Source organism: Macrobrachium nipponense, chromosome 35 (genome assembly GCF_015104395.2).
Source record: "Macrobrachium nipponense isolate FS-2020 chromosome 35, ASM1510439v2, whole genome shotgun sequence".
NCBI classification, from domain to species: domain Eukaryota; kingdom Metazoa; phylum Arthropoda; class Malacostraca; order Decapoda; family Palaemonidae; genus Macrobrachium; species Macrobrachium nipponense.
In genome coordinates, this window is record NC_061096.1 from 22,508,333 (window position 1) to 22,525,832 (window position 17,500).

The window sequence follows — 17,500 nt, forward strand, 5'->3', positions numbered from 1 at the left end:
CACAACTTGTATGTCAGTGCGTTATGGCTACTGATAAATGCTCTTATGATCCTGTGTCTTCCAAAAAAGAGTAGAAAGTAGGAACTTGTCAGTTTCCTTTTTATTATGTCTATTGGCAGGATCGAAATTCTGAAGCAACATTACCGGGCAGTACTTCTTCAACGGTATTTTGTGCACTGGCAGTCCCAATAGATTTAAGTTATTCAAAAAATCTTGCGGATATTGATGATAATTTTCAACTTCTATTGTGTCCGAGCTGAAATATTCGTGACTTTCTCCGGGGAAGTTGTACAGAAATTATGTATGAAAAATCGTAAAGTAACTAAGTCTACGGGAATAACCAGCCTAGTTTCACGGCCAAAAACAGCTCCGTTTCAGGGAATCCCTTCTCACCCCCACCCCCTACAAAGGAGGCGGGCAGGTTGGATGAAACCCCATTACAAACCATCTTAGGGGTCCCCACCATAACCCTGCCAAGTTTCATGCCCATCTGACCAGCCGTTTGGCCGTGATTGAATGACAGACAGGACAGACATTACGTCCATTATAGTATATATATATATATATCTATATATATATATATATATATATATATATATATGGCAACGTTATAAACACTATCAGTGAATAAAATAATGTTGTAGGGAGCTCACTAAAATTTTGAAAAAAATTGAAGCTTTTATTTAAACTTTTGGAGAGTACATTCTCGCTCCTCCTTTCTCACCTTTCTCACCAGACGCCAGGTAGGCCTCCAGGCCTGTCAGTCGTCCTGCTTCAGGAACTGTCTCCATTCTTGGCGATCATCATAGAGCCTCATCTCATCAACTTCCCGCAAACTAGAGCCTCTCCTCTCTACTCCTCTCTCTATGTTTTGTAGCCATCTCATTTTTGGTCTTCCTACCAGTCTCCTTCCTTCCGGTGTCCATTCCAAAAACCTTATTGGATATCGCTCCTCCTCCATTCTTTTGGTGTATCCAAACCATCTAAGCTGTCCTCTCTCCACAAAATCTAGTAGCCCCTCCCCACTCCCAGTTCTCTTCTAATGTCTTCATTCGGTTAGCCTATCCAGTCTTGTTACACCTTTTCATGGAGTCTTAGGCTTTCAATTCAGCTGCTTGAAGTTGGCTTCTAGTTCTTGATGTTAATGTCCATGATTCATGGCCATAAGTCAATATTGGTCTTAAATTAGAGAGGTATATTATGATTTTCACTTTGCGAGGTATATTTCTGTCTTTTATTAGTGGGTAGAGCAGATACAGATTGTTACTGAATTTCTGTATTCGGGTAGTTATTTCCAGTTTTGAATCGTTTTGGTCACTAAACTCTACTCTTAAGTATTTGAAATTCTACACTGTTTCAATGTCTGACCCTCTAATTCTACATCTACGTTACTTGGTGTTCGTGATAGGTGCATGATCTCTGTCTTATTCTTGTTGATCCGCATTCCATTGGCTGTTAAGATCGCGTTCCAGTTGTTCACATTTTCTTGAAGAGATTCTGCGCTGGGGGCTATCATTGCATGGTCATCTGCATACATTAGGTTGATGGTCATATCTGCAGCTTCATCCTCACCTAGTTCCCTCACACATTTATCTAGGAACAATATAAAAAGAAGTGGATTTAATTTCAAACCAGTCTTCATTCTCTTGATTTGTTTTTACTCTGGATCTGATGTTTTGATAGGTGTTATAAATTGTTCTTAAAGTTTCTCAGGGATTCCATAGTAAGGGTCTTTTAGGGCATCCCATATTTTCATCCTTGGTACTCTATCAAAAGCCTTTTCTAGATCTATGAAAGCTATATATCTGTCCCTGTACCATTCCCAGCTCTTCTCAAATATCATCTTGAGGGAGAAAATCATATCAGTTGTCCCTCTTCCTGGTCGGAAACCGTTTTGCCATTCACCCAGCTTTGGTTCAACATATCCTCTCAATCTAGTTTCAAGTATTCTTTCATATACTTTAAAAGCATGTGACATTAGGGATATTCCTCTAAAATTGCTGCAATTTGAATTATCACCTTTCTTATAGATTGGGCATATTAGATTTCTTCTCCAGTCTTCAGGTGGCATTTGCCCATTCCAGAGTATGTCGATTAGCTCTAGTAGCCAGATGACTCCATCCTCCCCCATGCTTTTAAGGAGCTCTGCAGGTATTGTATCCACTCCTGGGGCCTTACCATTTCTCATCCTCTTGAGAGCATTTTTTTTACCACCAGTGTTGTTATGTCAGGTTCTGCAGCCCCAACCACATAAAATTCTACATGCTCTTCAAGGTCATTGTTTTCGTTGTTTAGTAGTGTTTCAAAGTGATGTTTCCATCCTAATTCAATTTCTCGGGGTTCTGTTAAAATTGTCCCATCCATAGGGTCTTTGATTACATAAGTGTGTGGTTGGCTTCCCTTTCTATAGTTTTTGGCAGTGCTATATATGAGTTTTCTGGTACCTTGGAGATCATTTCCCAGATCTTCTAGTCTTTCCCATGTTTCTCTTTTTGTTTGAGCTTTTATTCTTTCCGTTTTTCTCGAGGCTTCTTTATAGTTATTGTGATCTTCCAAGTTCAAAGTTTTCATCCATTTTCTGAAGAGTTTCATTTTGTTTGCAACAGCGGCTTTTAGTGTGGGAGTCCACCAAGCAGTTTGTTTTTTCCTCCTACCTCGAACTCTTTTCTTTTGCACTGTATTATTAGCAGCACCCACTACAGCCATTTTAAAGTGTCTCCATTTTTCATTTGGGTCATTGTTCTCCTGTTTCATTTGTTTAGCTCTACTTATTTCGTTTTGATATCTAACTAAGCACTCCTCTTCTCTCATATTCTCTAAAATAAATCTCTTCTCTCACTTGGCTTTTAATTGGTTTGGGTTTTGTCATCTTTAATTTAATTAAGAGAAGCCTGTGATCTGAATCGAATGACACAGAGGGGATGCTTTTTACATCTCTGACCATATTTTTGTTATTTGTTATTGCCATATCAATTATTGATTTTTCAGTATATGCTCCTAAAGCCGAGTTCCATCGGTACCACGTCCACTTGTGTCTGTCTCTATGATTATAGAAAGAGTTCATAATGGCCATTTGGTTTAGTATACAAAAATCAATTATGTTTTCTCCTCTATTTCTGTCTCCAATGCTAAATGCTTCCAATATGCTCTCTATGCCTGTCCTGTCTTGCCCAATATGTCCATTCATATCTCCAATTATTAATGTATTCTCTACATATGGGACAGAATCTTTTACTTCTTGTAGATTTCTGTAGAATTCTTCCTTTTCTTCTTGAGGGCGGCCCTGCTGTGGTGCGTACTCCTGAATTATGCTGGCTTGAAACGTTCCCAACTTTAAGGAAATGCTAATAATCCTATCACACTTGAATTCTAGATGACTCATTTTTCCAGCTAGCTCTTCACTCACAATAAAACCCACTCCGTGTCGTGTGGTTCTTCCACCTCCAGAAAGAGAAATAAAAGTTACGAAAACTTTTGTAAAGTTTTTGTAACTTTTATTTTTCTTTCTGAAAGAGGGAGAGAATTTAGGTACTCTCTGAGAGCTTAAATAAAAATCAATTTTTTCCAAGTTCTGGTGGGCTTCATACAACATTATATCTATATATATATAAAATGTGAAGAGACTTGTCCCTCCAACAGCTACATAGATGTGTTCAACATTTCTTTGGATTTGTTCTTTCTATTCCGACAAGGGAAAGGTGTATAGGATTATACATACATAGCACACAAGTTACTATATACGTAGAGTAGCCTACTGTTTTTATACGCAACTCATTCACTGGTATAATTTTGTAAAGTAGAAGTCTCTCTCTCTCTCACGAGCTTTGTCGAGAACGTAAACAAACTTTCTATCCCTAACGGAAATAATTTATAAAAATGTTGATAAGTTCAGCGGTGTTGTGTGGTCCTGATAATGTTACAGTTTTGATATACGTAGCTGAAACTTTAATAACCATGACAGTGAGTGTTTATTCTTTTGCTAATGACTTTTTTTCTATGTTCATGTCTGTAAAACCAAAAAAAGAAAAATAACCCGAAAATTAAGACACCACAAACGAGTAACTGCTAATTTCAGCAAGGAAAAGTTTCTTACCTTTTTACGAAGAAGCTTGCTTCAACAGATGTCGACACAAAATCAGAGATAAGCTTTCTACGAGTTTTACTTGGCACGACACGTGAGGCAGTACATGCGTGGCCATGATACTACATGCCCTGTAGAACTAACAGTTGCCATGTGTGATTAACTGAAAGAGACGTGCTAGTCGTTCCAACGAGGGCCCGTCTTACGAAAGTGCCACTGTAGCCGTGATCTTCAGCGTCATACCTTATGAGAACTAGTTGACGAGAAAGTTCGACCTGCCACTTTGCAGAAAATGGATAATCAAAGTAAAGTGTGAGTTTCTTGTTCACCATTCAGTGCTAATTAAAGGAATGACCAGAAGCGTAACATCCCAGCGCCATTTTCATTCATTGAAGTGTTGTATAATCAGGAAGAGATGTGATGTTTTGTTCACCTTGCTGTTGACGACGCCCACCCTCCCCTCCCCCCGTGTAGTACCTCCTTACATCCCGAGAAGTTCGTGTTTTATATTCAGTAGCGAATGGTAGATGACTTGGTATCTTATGTGATGCCACTTACTGCCTTCAGGAAATAATATATGCTGGACGGGGTTATACTTTTCCCAAGTTTTATGAAATCACTTCAGTCCTTAGAGGTACCTGTCAGTTAGCCGCCATGAACAATAATAGGCACGAATGTTACGTATAAATTATCAAGACGGGCCCGGTAGCAAATTTCTTGAGAATATCTCACTTTCTCCTGCTTGGTAGTTGTATGTCGACGACTTTTGTAAGATTCGAACGGGAGGTGGGAATGGAATCACCTGGGCCAGTGTGGCCCTGCTGATCCAAGCAGTGAATTGGGTACTTGGTCGTTATATGAATGTTGTCGATCGTTTCTAGTCAAAATTGGGGGGCCGACCTCACGCCACGGGGGTGAAACTATTCATTAGAATCGTAGAAGCAGCCACAGTTAGGAGAAACAACTTATTTAAAGGGAACTGGTCGGGAAGAGACTCCATGGAGGCTTTGTTGCAGATAGGCTGTGGTTGTTTGGACAGCTAGGTTTTATTTTATAGGTAGTTCTCGTTGGTCTGTAAGTTTTTTTTGGAGTTAGTGCTACACTAAAGTCTAATAAGGTGAGTTTTTACATAATTTTCTGTCTGTCCGCCGGCCTGCCAAGGTTAAAGTGTTCGTCCTTTGTAAAGTACTACTGGAAAATGCTCTTACATAAGGACATTACTAACAGATATGCTACCAACTCGTAGAGCTTGGTTTCAGCGCTATGCACAGGTACAAGTATCCAAAAATATCATTAGTTTCCTTCATGGACGTTCCTGGGTGACGCACAGGAAATTGAAGGGTAGTGGGTATTGGCATGGACCCAGGTTTTCTTCTAGATTAATCCGTCCCGTTTCCCTTTATACCTAGTAATCAGCTATTACCACTTCTACATATTTTCGGGCAAAATAGCTTTAGACAGAAGGTTAGAGATGGAATTTTATCCAAAGCTACTGAACTTAGCGTTCCTAGCTGCAGGTTGTTTTGTGTACGTCCATGCTGTAGTTGGTTCCATGTCACTCTATCGGCTTTCTTTATAGAAAAGTCATTGCCTAGAGTCCTTAGACTAGACGATGGTCGTGTTGGCTGGAGTAGTCCACAAGTGGCACTAATTGCTTGTCGGGTGAATGGCCTATTTCTTTCAATTGATCGTTCAGAGGCTAATAGCGGAAATATATATTTTATTTTCCAGTACAAATTGCATTACAACAGTTATGCTGCGCGTATTCATAAATCACAGATGATTACAGTCCTTTAGAATCCTGTATTTGAACCTAAACAATTGCATTATATTTTTTGACCTGACGATAACCCTGAAACTGAACTATGGGAAACATTCACGCTGCAGCGTTGTTAATGGTTATTAAAGGCTAACCCCTTTTTCCTATGCAAGGCAGGGAAAAAGCAGACAGTAACTAAGTTTACTGAGTTTAAGGGATGTGAAGTCTTCAGTAAATTAAAATCATACAATTCTTAGGTAATATAACGAATATTAAAGATTAAAAATCGCGTTCATACCTTTTAATGATCACCACCAGATCCATCTGTTGCAGGTGGTACCTATGAAAAAAAAAGTAGTATTTGGATTAGTGTTTCAAGATCAGGGTGTGAGCACTGGCAACCCTGTAAGTAGGTAAAGGCTATAGACCCATAATTGAAAATGTTGCCCTTGCTCAGGAAGATCACCGGCGATAATTAGCAGTTGGATGATGGGTAGTGAGAGGACGTGGAGTGTTGTGTGCTCTGGGCTTTAAACTCAGGGGTTTTGCGGGGAGGGATTACATTGGTTAGAATCCAATAGGCAAAGGGAGAGGCCATAGGCCTTAGTTAGGAACTGCGTGTCACAGGGAACTAGCTATCATTTACTATGGGTTTCAGAGACAGTGCAAGCACGTTTGTTGGCAATAACTCTGTAACGAACGCTCTATCAGAACGTGATTTTGCTACAGAGTATTACACCCAGTGCCGTAATTTATAAGGGTATCGTGAATCACTAATTATAAAGAATAGAGACACTTGTCCCTCTACCAAGAGGCAAAAACTCCATTAGCCAGAAATGGATACGAACACAACAGTGAAAAGCTCCGCTACCCTCTCCCCCGACCCAGAGATATATACGGCTCTGCCCCGACCCCCACCGCCACCCCCGCTCTTGTTCCTTCCCTCACCTTTCCTTCTCTCTGAAAGTTGCTTCAGTTTAAACTTATTTTGTATGATTTTTCTATCTATCTATCTATCTAATCATATACATTGTTGTATATAGCTAACGATCCAGTCTGTTGTTAGCTGCCAATTGACTGACTTACTTATGCATTGATCCGCTCATCTCTCTCTCTCTCTCTCTCTCTCTCTCTCTCTCTCTCTCTCTCTCTCTCTCTCTCCCCTTGAAAGTTACATCAATTTAAACGTATCTTGTACGATTATTTTTATCTATATCTAATTATAGTTTACATTGACATATATATCTAACGATTCACTAGGTTGTTACCTGACAGTTGGCTGAATTATTTATGCACTGATCCGCTCATCTCTCTCTCTCTCTCTGGTAGTGGTACCTACTGTAAATGGTTATTAGAGTGAGAGATATCTGAATGTATGATGGAGTAGTAAAACGATAGACACTATGATTTATGGTAAAGCGACTGTTATACATGTGGTTGGTTACCTTCTTCGTAATCATGCAGACTCAGGGTATCAGCAATATAGTACTTGTATTACGAAGGTGAAGAAGATATGGCCGCCACGGAACGTATCTGTCGGCACGGTTGCAGAAATTCGTTTGTCACGCAACTTTTCAACTTTTTAAGCCATGAAAAAGCCGCCAATTGCCTTCAGATTGGTTTGAATAGGTAACTGGTTATAGTTACTCTGTGTTACAAATAAAAATTGAGCCTTTCTACCGGACATTCATTAGAGTTAAACCTTTGATTATACCGATGCACATATAACAGTCGCTTTACCATAAATCATAGTGCTCATCGTTTTACTGCTCCACCGTACATTCAGATATCTCTCACTCTAATAACAGTTTACAGTACGTACCACTACCACAGAGAGAGAGAGAGAGAATGAGCGGAATAGTGCATAAATATAAATTCAGCCAACTGTCAGGTAACAACCTAGCGAATCGTTAGATATATACACCATTGTAAACTATTATTAGATAGATAGATAAAAATAATCGTACAAGATATGTTTAAACTGAAGTAACTTTCAAAAAGAGTGAGAGAGATGAGTGGATTAATGCATAAATAAATCAGTCAACTGGCAGCAAACAATCGACTGGATCGATAAATATATACAACAATCAAAAACTTCTTTCAGTTTTCTTCTGAAGATTGAAAAAAAAACCCCACAAAATCACTTTGTAACTTGTTTACTTTTAAGTATTTTCATTTAGTTTTACTACACACTCGAGTACTTTCAGGCCCTATCTGTGGCCCATTTTCAAGAGATGTTTGGGATGTTAGCCTGGGTCTAGGCCCAGCAGTCTTCTGGAACTACTTCTCGTTGAGCTGTCATTTATGTGATGGCTGTTCTGGTTTCCTGGAGAGTTGCCAATCCCCTCTTGTCGCTCTGATATCCTGAGCTGATGGTCGCTGGGATTAATCCTTGAGGTAAGGGTGTGGTCACCAAAAGTCTGTTGGGCAGGAAACCTAATCTCCAGGTCAGCAGGGTCAATCTTAGCTTCTTTTAATATCAAAGCTCGGCGTACGGGATCTTCTGAGGTAAAACCTTTGTTTCCTTCTATCTCTCTGATGAGTGCACCTTCTACTACCCTCCTGTGACTAATTTTGTTGCTTTTGTATATAAGCCTACTGTTTTTTTTTTTTTAATTCATCCTATGGTCATTTTCCCAACAATGCCTAGCTATAGCACTCCCCTGAGAGTTAAGTTGTACTGCCCTTCTATGTTCTTGGATTCTAGTCCTTATTCCCCTTCCTGATTCCCCCACATATCTGTCTCCACAATTTTTGCAATTGATTATGTATACCCCCGCTACATCTTCTGTATTACTGTCTTCTCCTTCCAATTTATTTTTACATACTTTGTTTTTTACGGTATTATCAAAGGTGTATACAAATTTATATTTACTTTCTTTCATTTTTGAAGTGGTTTGTTTCATTTTAGGCATAAAAGGGATGGCAACCATTTTCTTGTTTTCTTTATTCCATGTGCTCTCTACATTTGCTCTTTAAAAAAAATTTCTAGCTTTGTTGAGGGCACTCTCTCTCTCTCTCTCTCTCTCTCTCTCTCTCTCTCTCTCTCTCTCTCTCTCTCTCTCTCTCTCTCTCTCTCGTGTTAAGATGGTTGCTTCAGTTACATTGACCAGCATTTTTGACAGTTTACATTTCCCCACTTCTCGCACCTCATTCCTATAGGGGCTGAACCTGAACTTGAAGGGCATTAGGAACAGAGGCGTAACTAGGGTTACTGGAGCTGAAAATGGTGCTCTTTGTGATGGAGTAAATCTTAAGGATTCTGGATCTGCACCACAATGGTTCAATTGACAACATGAAGAACAAGCTATCATTATTTACGGCCAGAAGGTATACATATTGAGTTTACCAGAAGGTATAATAATGGAGTTTAGTGTTACTAACATTATTGAGGGAGATACAAATATTTTACCAACACAATTCTGTACAAAAATAATAAATGAAAAAAAGGATATATTTGTAAAACAAAAAATAAAAATGCAATACCTAATCCTGAAGTCTGAACTAAAAAATTCTGTAAATTAGCATTGATAAAAACAATTTTAGAGATAATTTCTAAATGCACTTAAGCTTTTCAGTTTTGCAAACTTGCTAGTTAGAGTAATGATTTGACTGGTCATTCGCTAATAGCCCTTACCAATCAAAGAACTTTCATTAAAACTGAATAAAAAATATGAAAACTAATTTGTCAGATTCTGAAACTGCTTACATTTAACTCTTAAAATGCAACATTCATTGTAAAAGTTAATGGCAATTATATTTGGACTCTGCGAGACTTTGCTGAAGCAAAATTATCAATAACGTCATCAAAGTTAATGAGTTCTTCCTCTTCACGCTCAATACTAAGAAATGCTAGAGCGTTAAGTCTATCCTGTCCCATTGAGGCTCTGAGATAAGCCATAATCAATATCTGTTTACTGAACGAATGTTCACAGCTTGCAATTGAAATTGCCACTGTGAGCATAAGTTACATTGCTACTGTTAAGTTGGGGAAAATATTTTCATCACCATATTTTTTAATGAATTGGATGAGCTTCTCTGGAGTGGGAATCTAAACATCCGTTCTACTTGCCAAGAGCATTCTGCAATCTAATTAGATTTCCTCACAAAGTTCATTACCATCCATATCACTACATGTAAACAGTTTTCCTTCATTCTCTCGTCATCTAGTAATCCTGAACTTTTACCTTTTTTAAGAATTTGTTCTACATCTAGCAGAAACCCAAACTTGTTGTCTACGCAGATCTTCAAGTCTTGTGCTACGTTGTTTCATTTCGGCATGCAGTCTATCTAGTGTACATTTCATTAGACGCGTGATCTCTTGTTTTGCACTGAGGCCTAGAAAAAGCACACTGCAGTTATCTGGCATACTCTCGAAAACTGTACATATATTATAGTATATGAACGGTAAAAGTTAGAGGAGAAACTAGAGTTACCAAAAGAACGACCTGACTGCAATCACTCTACCAAAAGAAAATGAGTTTGATTCGGCAGGTCAACCGACACCCATCCTTCAAAATTCAAATTCCACATTACGTTGTTTTAAGGACCATTATTCGCTCTCTCTCTCTCTCTCTCTCTCTCTCTCTCTCTCTCTCTCTCTCTCATTTCAGTTATTTCAATATGCTGATATTTTCTATTTTCGCACAGTATATCACGCCAAATATATATATATACACACACAAATGTGTTTGTATGTGTGTGTGAAGAATACAAATACTAGCAACTCTTTATGACATTATATATATATATATATAATATATATATATATAGGATATGTCATAAAGAGTTGCTAGTATTTGTATTCTCATATATATATAATATATATATATATATATATATATATATATATATATATATGTGTGTGTGTGTGTGTGTGTGTGTGTGTGTGATAGTGATACAAAATACTTTTTTCTCTTACAGCTCCCTGTGAGCCGCATAATTTGTTCCCCAGGCTCATTTTGGCGCCCCCCCAAGGTCGGCGCCCAGGCAACGCTCCCCTTTTTTCCCCTGGCCTCCACCCCCCTAGTTTTTTTTTTTTTATGCCTCTGATCAGGAGTGTCTCTATTAATCCCAGCGACCTCGAAAACTATGGATGAGAGACTACTATCTGTCGTTTTGGGTTATTCTTACATCTTCCCCCTTCCCACCCCTTTCTCACCCCCCTCGTATCAGGGCTAAACTTGGAATTACAGGCCATCAGGAGCGTCACTATTCATCCAACCCCTTATCACCCTCTTCTTATCAGGGCTGAACTTTGAGGACTTGAAGGGCATCGGGAGTGTCACTATTCGTTTCAACCTCCTTAAAAACTATGTATGGATTAGACACTAATACCTGCCATTTTCGGTTATTTGAACATGTCACCCCTTTCTTGGAGGAATATTCCGCCAAGCCCCCTTCTCAGCACCCCTCAACCCCCCCCCCCCCCCCCCCCCCTCCCTATTGGGGCTGAACTTGTGCTTAATTAAGGGACATCGGAAGTCTCGTTATTCTTCTCAGCGACCTCGAAAACTACGGATTAGACGCCAATATCTATTGCTTTCGGCAGTTTTTACATTTCACCCCTTTCCTACACCTTCCCTTTACCCAATCAATGGTCTGGCTTTTTTTCACCATGACCTTTCGAAACTGGTTTGATATTGGCTTATATTGAAAATCTCATCAAAATCGGTCAAGAACTATGGATTTGCATAGCGTTCGTGTTGATTTGTAAAAATGAGGGGGTATGAAAAAGAGGGTTATGACCCTCCTTAGAAACGGCCCTCGAATTTCGGATATTGACTAAAACCTTCCTGGGTGGGGAGGGGAGTCTGTGGTAAAACTTTCATCAAAATCGGTTAAGAAATGTGGATTTGTAAAGCATTCATACAGTCAAACACGCAAACAGACATTTTCTCAATTTATATATATATATATATATATATATATATATATATATATATATATATATATATATATATATATATATCTCAAGTATAAAAGGCCCGTTAAAAACACTGGTTAAAGCTAAGGTCTATATTTCGGTGGACTGACTCCCACACTTACAGCTTGATAAGGGTAGTAGTCAGTCCACCGAAATATACAGAATCCTTAGCTTTAACCAGAGAGTTTTTATTGGGCCTTTCATACTTGAGACGTATCCTGTTTTAACAGAAGAATTTATTTATACCCACATACTCATCTATATATATATATATATATATGATGATATATATATATATATATATATATGGTATAGTAATGACAATGGTTAATGCCTTTTTATTGAGTTTCTCCATTAAAACTAGTAGAATACTGATCCAGTAGGTAATTTTATTTGTCATTTTTAAGATCTAAGCATTTGTAAATTGAAAAATAACGTCCAATTCTTGAATCTTGGAAATAATGGAATTATACAAAATGTCTTATAAGAATTATGTGAGGTAGTGAAACAAGTTATTTATTTATAAATAAAACCTCGTTCTAAAGGCATCGTTTAACCTAGTGGAGTAGTTACAGTTTCGAGCCATACTGAAGAGGAGCCTATAGCTGGTTCACATAAGGTAGATTCTTAGACGAGCCCTATACCTGCGAGACGTTTGTTTGGCGGCCGCTGATTGGCTGGGAGCTGCTTACCTCCCGGTACCAGCCAATCAGCGGCCGCCAAGCAAACGTCTCGTCAGCATAGGGCTCATCCAAGAATCTACCTTAAGTGAACCAGCTATAGTCTGGCTCGAAACTGTAGCTATGGATCTTTATTAAACTAATATATGTCTTTAGAGCGTGTTTTTATTTGCACTTTTTCACACATTCCGAGTGTAGATCATCCAAATAATACGTTGTTTATGAAGTTTTGTTTTAAGATTAAAAGGTGCCTCGGCATAGACCATTGAGGTGGGCCATCAGTTGCTATTTTCTTCCCAGGTGTTTATAAAGAAAAGAGTAAAGGAGCAGGGAAAAAAGTGGAGCTTAACCACAAAAATATTTTGATAGACCTTTTCAAAGAAAGAATATGTAAGAGTCATAATAAACCAAAGTAGGAAGAAAACTGATGCTAACAGATCGTTTGAAACTTGACAAAAAGTACAATTCGGTGAACAAATTAAAAAACACAGTTTCGGTGCGTCATGCTCTCTCTTCAGTGCAGGATCCAGAGAAGAACCCTGCTTCAGTGTAGACACGTTCAGGAAACGTTAAATGTCTCCGCACTGAAGAGGGAGCAGAACTGTATATGCTTTTTTTGAATATATTTGTTATCCAATTTGTGGTTTTATTTAAGGAAGAGAATTCCTCTTCACTTGGCAATAGTTATCTTACATGTCATGGCTATTTTCCCAAAATTTGCGTGAATTTGACTTACTTTTCAACGCTACTAGTCAATTGCAAAAGGCCAAATGAAAAAAAGGACGTGTTTAAAACAATTAAATTTAAAATGGATTCTCATTAAAAATAGTTCGAGGGATTTGACTTGATGGATGAACAAAGAGTAATATATTGGAAACAAATAACAGGTTTTCATAAGTTTTTCAGTATTTTTCAAGTCTTGTGTCATTTTAGAATTAAAACGTTAAATTTTTCTCTGATTTTGATGAAAATTGATATGGAGGTACCTTCAAGGTCAGTGAGTATTTTCTTTAAATGTTTTTTTATCTTTACCTATTTTTCAAGGTCACAGATTAAGGTAAAGGGCAACATTTTATTTTTCTTGATTTTGTGTTAGGTACGTACCCTAGGGTGGGAGATTATATTCCCTAGTTGCTCTACATTGTGATTCGCAGATCTACATAAAGAATAACATGACAGTGTCTATTTGTTAGTACAGGCACGTTTGTGATCTACGGATTGTCACTGTTCTGATTAACAACGTCATTTGTCGTTGATGTAAGCATTATTGTCATTATCATTACTGTTTTCATTGCAGAAGTTACATTAGAATTATTATTGTTACAGACCATTTCCTGTCTTGGTTGTCTTTTATGCCATTGGACTTGCTAGCCTTCTGCCATGGAATTTTTTTATTACAGCCGATGGGGTAAGTCGTTTTATTTTGTTTGTGTGAGTGGATGTGTGTGTGTGTGTGACTTCTTGCTGTAAGGCCGCCTGCACACGGGGCACTTTTAGTGGAAAGTGGCCGGCCGCTAACGTAAAAAAAATGGTGCACATGTGTTTGTATGGAAGACTTCAGACGAACCAGTAGCAGTGGATTGTATGGAAGACTTCAGACGAACCACTAGCAGTGGACGACACTAAAAGAGTGGGTATGAAGTAGCTACCAGGTCTGTTTCTTGGCCACACCACTGTACAAGCTGGCCATTAGGTGACTGACCACTTAGTGGCCAGCCACCTCCACTAAAAGTGTCCCGAGTGCGGGCAACCGAAAATTATGAAATCCTTTGTGTTATTTCCTTCCTGTTTCAATATATCGAAGGCAAATGCTAGACAACTCGTAATTGGGAGTCTCTTGTCATAAGTTTGTACCTAGAAAACTTTACTCGTATTTGAAAGAAACTTGACATGGGACTATCAGAAGCATTTTTGAGGGCATATTCTTCATTAACTAACTTATTTCAGTATTAAGGTCGCTGGTGCTGAGAGAGACGTTGTTTGTAGTGCTGAAATGAATGAAATGGGAAGTCTGGAAATTTTTCTTGCAATGGGATACATATTGTGTCATGCAAATATATTTTGGAAGAGAAAGATCTCTAGAACAAGAATTTAATGGAGGGGTAAGCCAACACATGCAAGGGCAAGAAAGGAAATAGTCTGAGATTTATATGAACTATTGTGTAATTGAAATAAAGATGAAACCAGAAGGTAGTTTAACGGGAAGACAAGATTCAGAAAGATAGTAGTACAAATATCGTGAGGATATGAATTGTTATTTGTAAGAAGCAAGAGTAACAAATAAAGGTGTGAATGAAAAAAGTGCAAATGTTAACGAAACCAGATTGGAAGAGGCTTTTGAAGACAGTACAGAATTCAAGGAATAGGCTTTTTTTATTGTACTTAGCCATTGCAGTTGTGTGGTTCTTATGTCTTTGAAAAAGTAACAGGAGATATATTTTGTTAAACATAATTTGATAACATTGTTGAAAGTGTACGGAAAAGGTCACATTTTTTCTACAATTTCTAAGAACACCAAGAAACTTTCAGTACCTTAAGTAATTTCGACTTTATCATGAAAAACCGAATGACCTTGAAAATGTATAAAAATGAGTTATGTTAAAGGTTCAGAGCACTTTTATTTTATGAAATGAACATAAATATTAAAATTTAGATCAAATCCTCTTGAAATATCCATATATAACTGGAAGGGTTCCTTTTAATTTTCGTGTAAAAATGATTTTTTTGTCAATCTCTTTCAGATTGGCCGTTAGATAAGTTATGAATACTTTAGTAGCAAATATTGAAATTTCGACAGAATGGGTAGAATTTACCTGCCTTCGGTGTGTCTTCTTTAAAAAAAAAAAAAAGAGAAGATTGAGTAGTAAATATGTATATAGTTGGTAATTATTTCATTATAATTCAAAAGGGAAAAAGAATTTTTTTTTTAATTTGGAATATATCATATTAGTTTTCTCTCTTTTTCTCTTGCGCCCTAAAAGAGATACAAAGATTAATACGCAGGACACATTGATATTAATAAAAACGGAATCTTTTAGAATTGCTGAAAGAATTCAGATGACTCCATACTTGTAAACTTTTTACAGATTTCAAGTCTTTGGGGGAAAAAATCAACCCAATTTCTTGGTCACTTTCACATTTATTTTTTAATGTTAAAGTAATCAAGGGTAACCTGTTGGACGATGAAAATCCACTGACCCAGATAGAGTCCATCTCAGTTTAATATATAATGAAAAAAAAAATCTTTTGCACTGAATACGGAGTTACTACGAGAATAATACGTGTAGTTATGAATAATTAATGATAATACTAGCGGATGCATTTCTAAAATGTTCTCTTGCTTCTTGAACGTGTTTCTTCTATTACCTGTCTTAGTATTAGCAGTATTAACTTTGGTGTTGCCATTTCCATATCCTCAGTACTGGCAATACAAACTCCGCAACGTCAGTTTGGGAGACGACTGGAACGTTGGTAAGGCCAACTACACGACCCTCCAAATAACATTCACGTCAACAATGGTCATCATCTCCAACGTCTTCTGCACAGTCTTCCTTGTTGTCTCCTCTGCCATTGTTAACAGGTATGGTTTGATTGCACCAGCTCCGATTTGATATTGCTCAAAAGTAAGAGTTGAGGTGCTGATAGGCATAGTTAAGTCTAATGGTAGTTGAGAGGCAAATGATTATGCTTAACACGTAGAAGATTGCGTGTAGAACTCGTAATTAATGAATGTAAAATCCTACTTCTTCTTATATATGTATATATATATATATATATATATATAGTATATATATATTATAATATATTAATGTATATATATTATTATATATATATATATATATATATATTATATATATTATATATATAATATATATAATATATATATATATATATATATCATATATAATATATACACACTATACACGCGTTCACGGACACATAAGCTATATATGATATATATATATATATAGTATATATATATATATATATATATATATATACAGTATTTATTGTGTGTGTGCGTGTTTTCGAATGGTAATAAAAAAATGTTGAAGAGGAGGTCAAGATGAAATTCTTGCAAGCAATTTTTATAGTAAACTTGGCGTAAGGAAAGGTGAAAGTGTGAGTAATGTGGACAAACGAAGAAAAGGTACGAAAAGGTTATGACAGGTTAGGGGACCAGTTGACCCTGCTTCAGCTCCTTTGATACCCCACCCAAGTGGAAGCCTATCTTATAAAGCTTCTTAACACGAGAAGCCCCAGAAGCCTTTTCACGATTCTGTTTGGACATGAATACAACAAAATGTATAAAGAAATAAGTGAGTGGTTTATATGATGTATATTGCCAGAATTGAACAGGCTGGAGAAAATTGAATTGTTTTCTTGGTGTGACGACTTTCTCTGGCTCAGGATTTATAGAGTTTATTAATCCTGCTCTGGCCAAGGTCAGTTTCACTGATCACGTGTTTCTCGAAAGTTAGATAATTCAGCATCACCAAATTAATTAGTTAGTTCTTGCTCATTGTATAGCATTAATCAATAAAAGAAATATTCTTTTCAAAGAGTATCTCAATATATGCAGCAATTATTTATTATACTGATTCATGTGATTAATTAAAATGCTTCTGTTGTTGAGCATGGGCGCTTCCATTAAAGTCCGAAGGGAGTAATATTTATTATTTCCATCTCCTTATAGGAAAAGTGTTACTAACAAAGCCAGAAATCTTGCAACAGGCAAGATTTACCTTTTGTCAGTATGGTGAGGGAGAATATAAACGTCTTTGAAACTCCTCAAATGCATTTATCTATCAAAAGGTTAAATATATGAGAAACTGAAAGGTTTGATAAATTATTTGTTGTGTTTAATGAATACAAAATAGGTATTGCTGATGTGTTATTATAGTCCTTAGGGAAATATTTAACTATAGAGTTCATTCATCTTGCAAATTTTCATGCATACACCACTTTCCTTCAGGTATTGCTTATCTGCTTTTTGTTGGCCACCCGTCTTCATAGAATAGGAAAGGGTCAATTTAGAACAGTTTTGTTACTAA

The 17,500-nt window shown here is 37.2% G+C and overlaps 1 protein-coding gene and 1 long non-coding RNA gene across 9 annotated transcripts in view; one reads left to right on the forward strand and one right to left on the reverse strand.

Annotated features, from left to right (window-relative positions):
* The window catches only part of LOC135208477 (uncharacterized), a 57,266-nt gene extending 53,045 nt beyond the window's left edge, over window positions 1-4,221 (reverse strand). Inside the window, exon 1 of the long non-coding RNA XR_010313176.1 lies at window positions 4,094-4,221. This is a non-coding gene — a long non-coding RNA (uncharacterized LOC135208477). The remainder of the gene's footprint in view (window positions 1-4,093) is intronic.
* The window catches only part of LOC135208475 (equilibrative nucleoside transporter 1-like), a 75,015-nt gene that overhangs the window by 45,160 nt on the left and 12,355 nt on the right, over window positions 1-17,500 (forward strand). Inside the window, exons 1-3 of one of the 8 annotated variants that reach the window (XM_064240706.1) lie at window positions 4,242-4,386; window positions 13,773-13,854; window positions 15,866-16,026. In XM_064240706.1, coding sequence (XP_064096776.1) covers window positions 15,962-16,026 — 65 coding nt within the window. In that variant the 5' untranslated portion in view covers window positions 4,242-4,386; window positions 13,773-13,854; window positions 15,866-15,961. Of the gene's footprint in view, window positions 1-4,241; window positions 4,394-5,053; window positions 5,199-9,019; window positions 9,171-13,772; window positions 13,855-15,865; window positions 16,027-17,500 lie in introns of those variants that run through there. The other 7 variants (XM_064240704.1, XM_064240707.1, XM_064240710.1 and 4 more) reach the window with 7 other exon arrangements.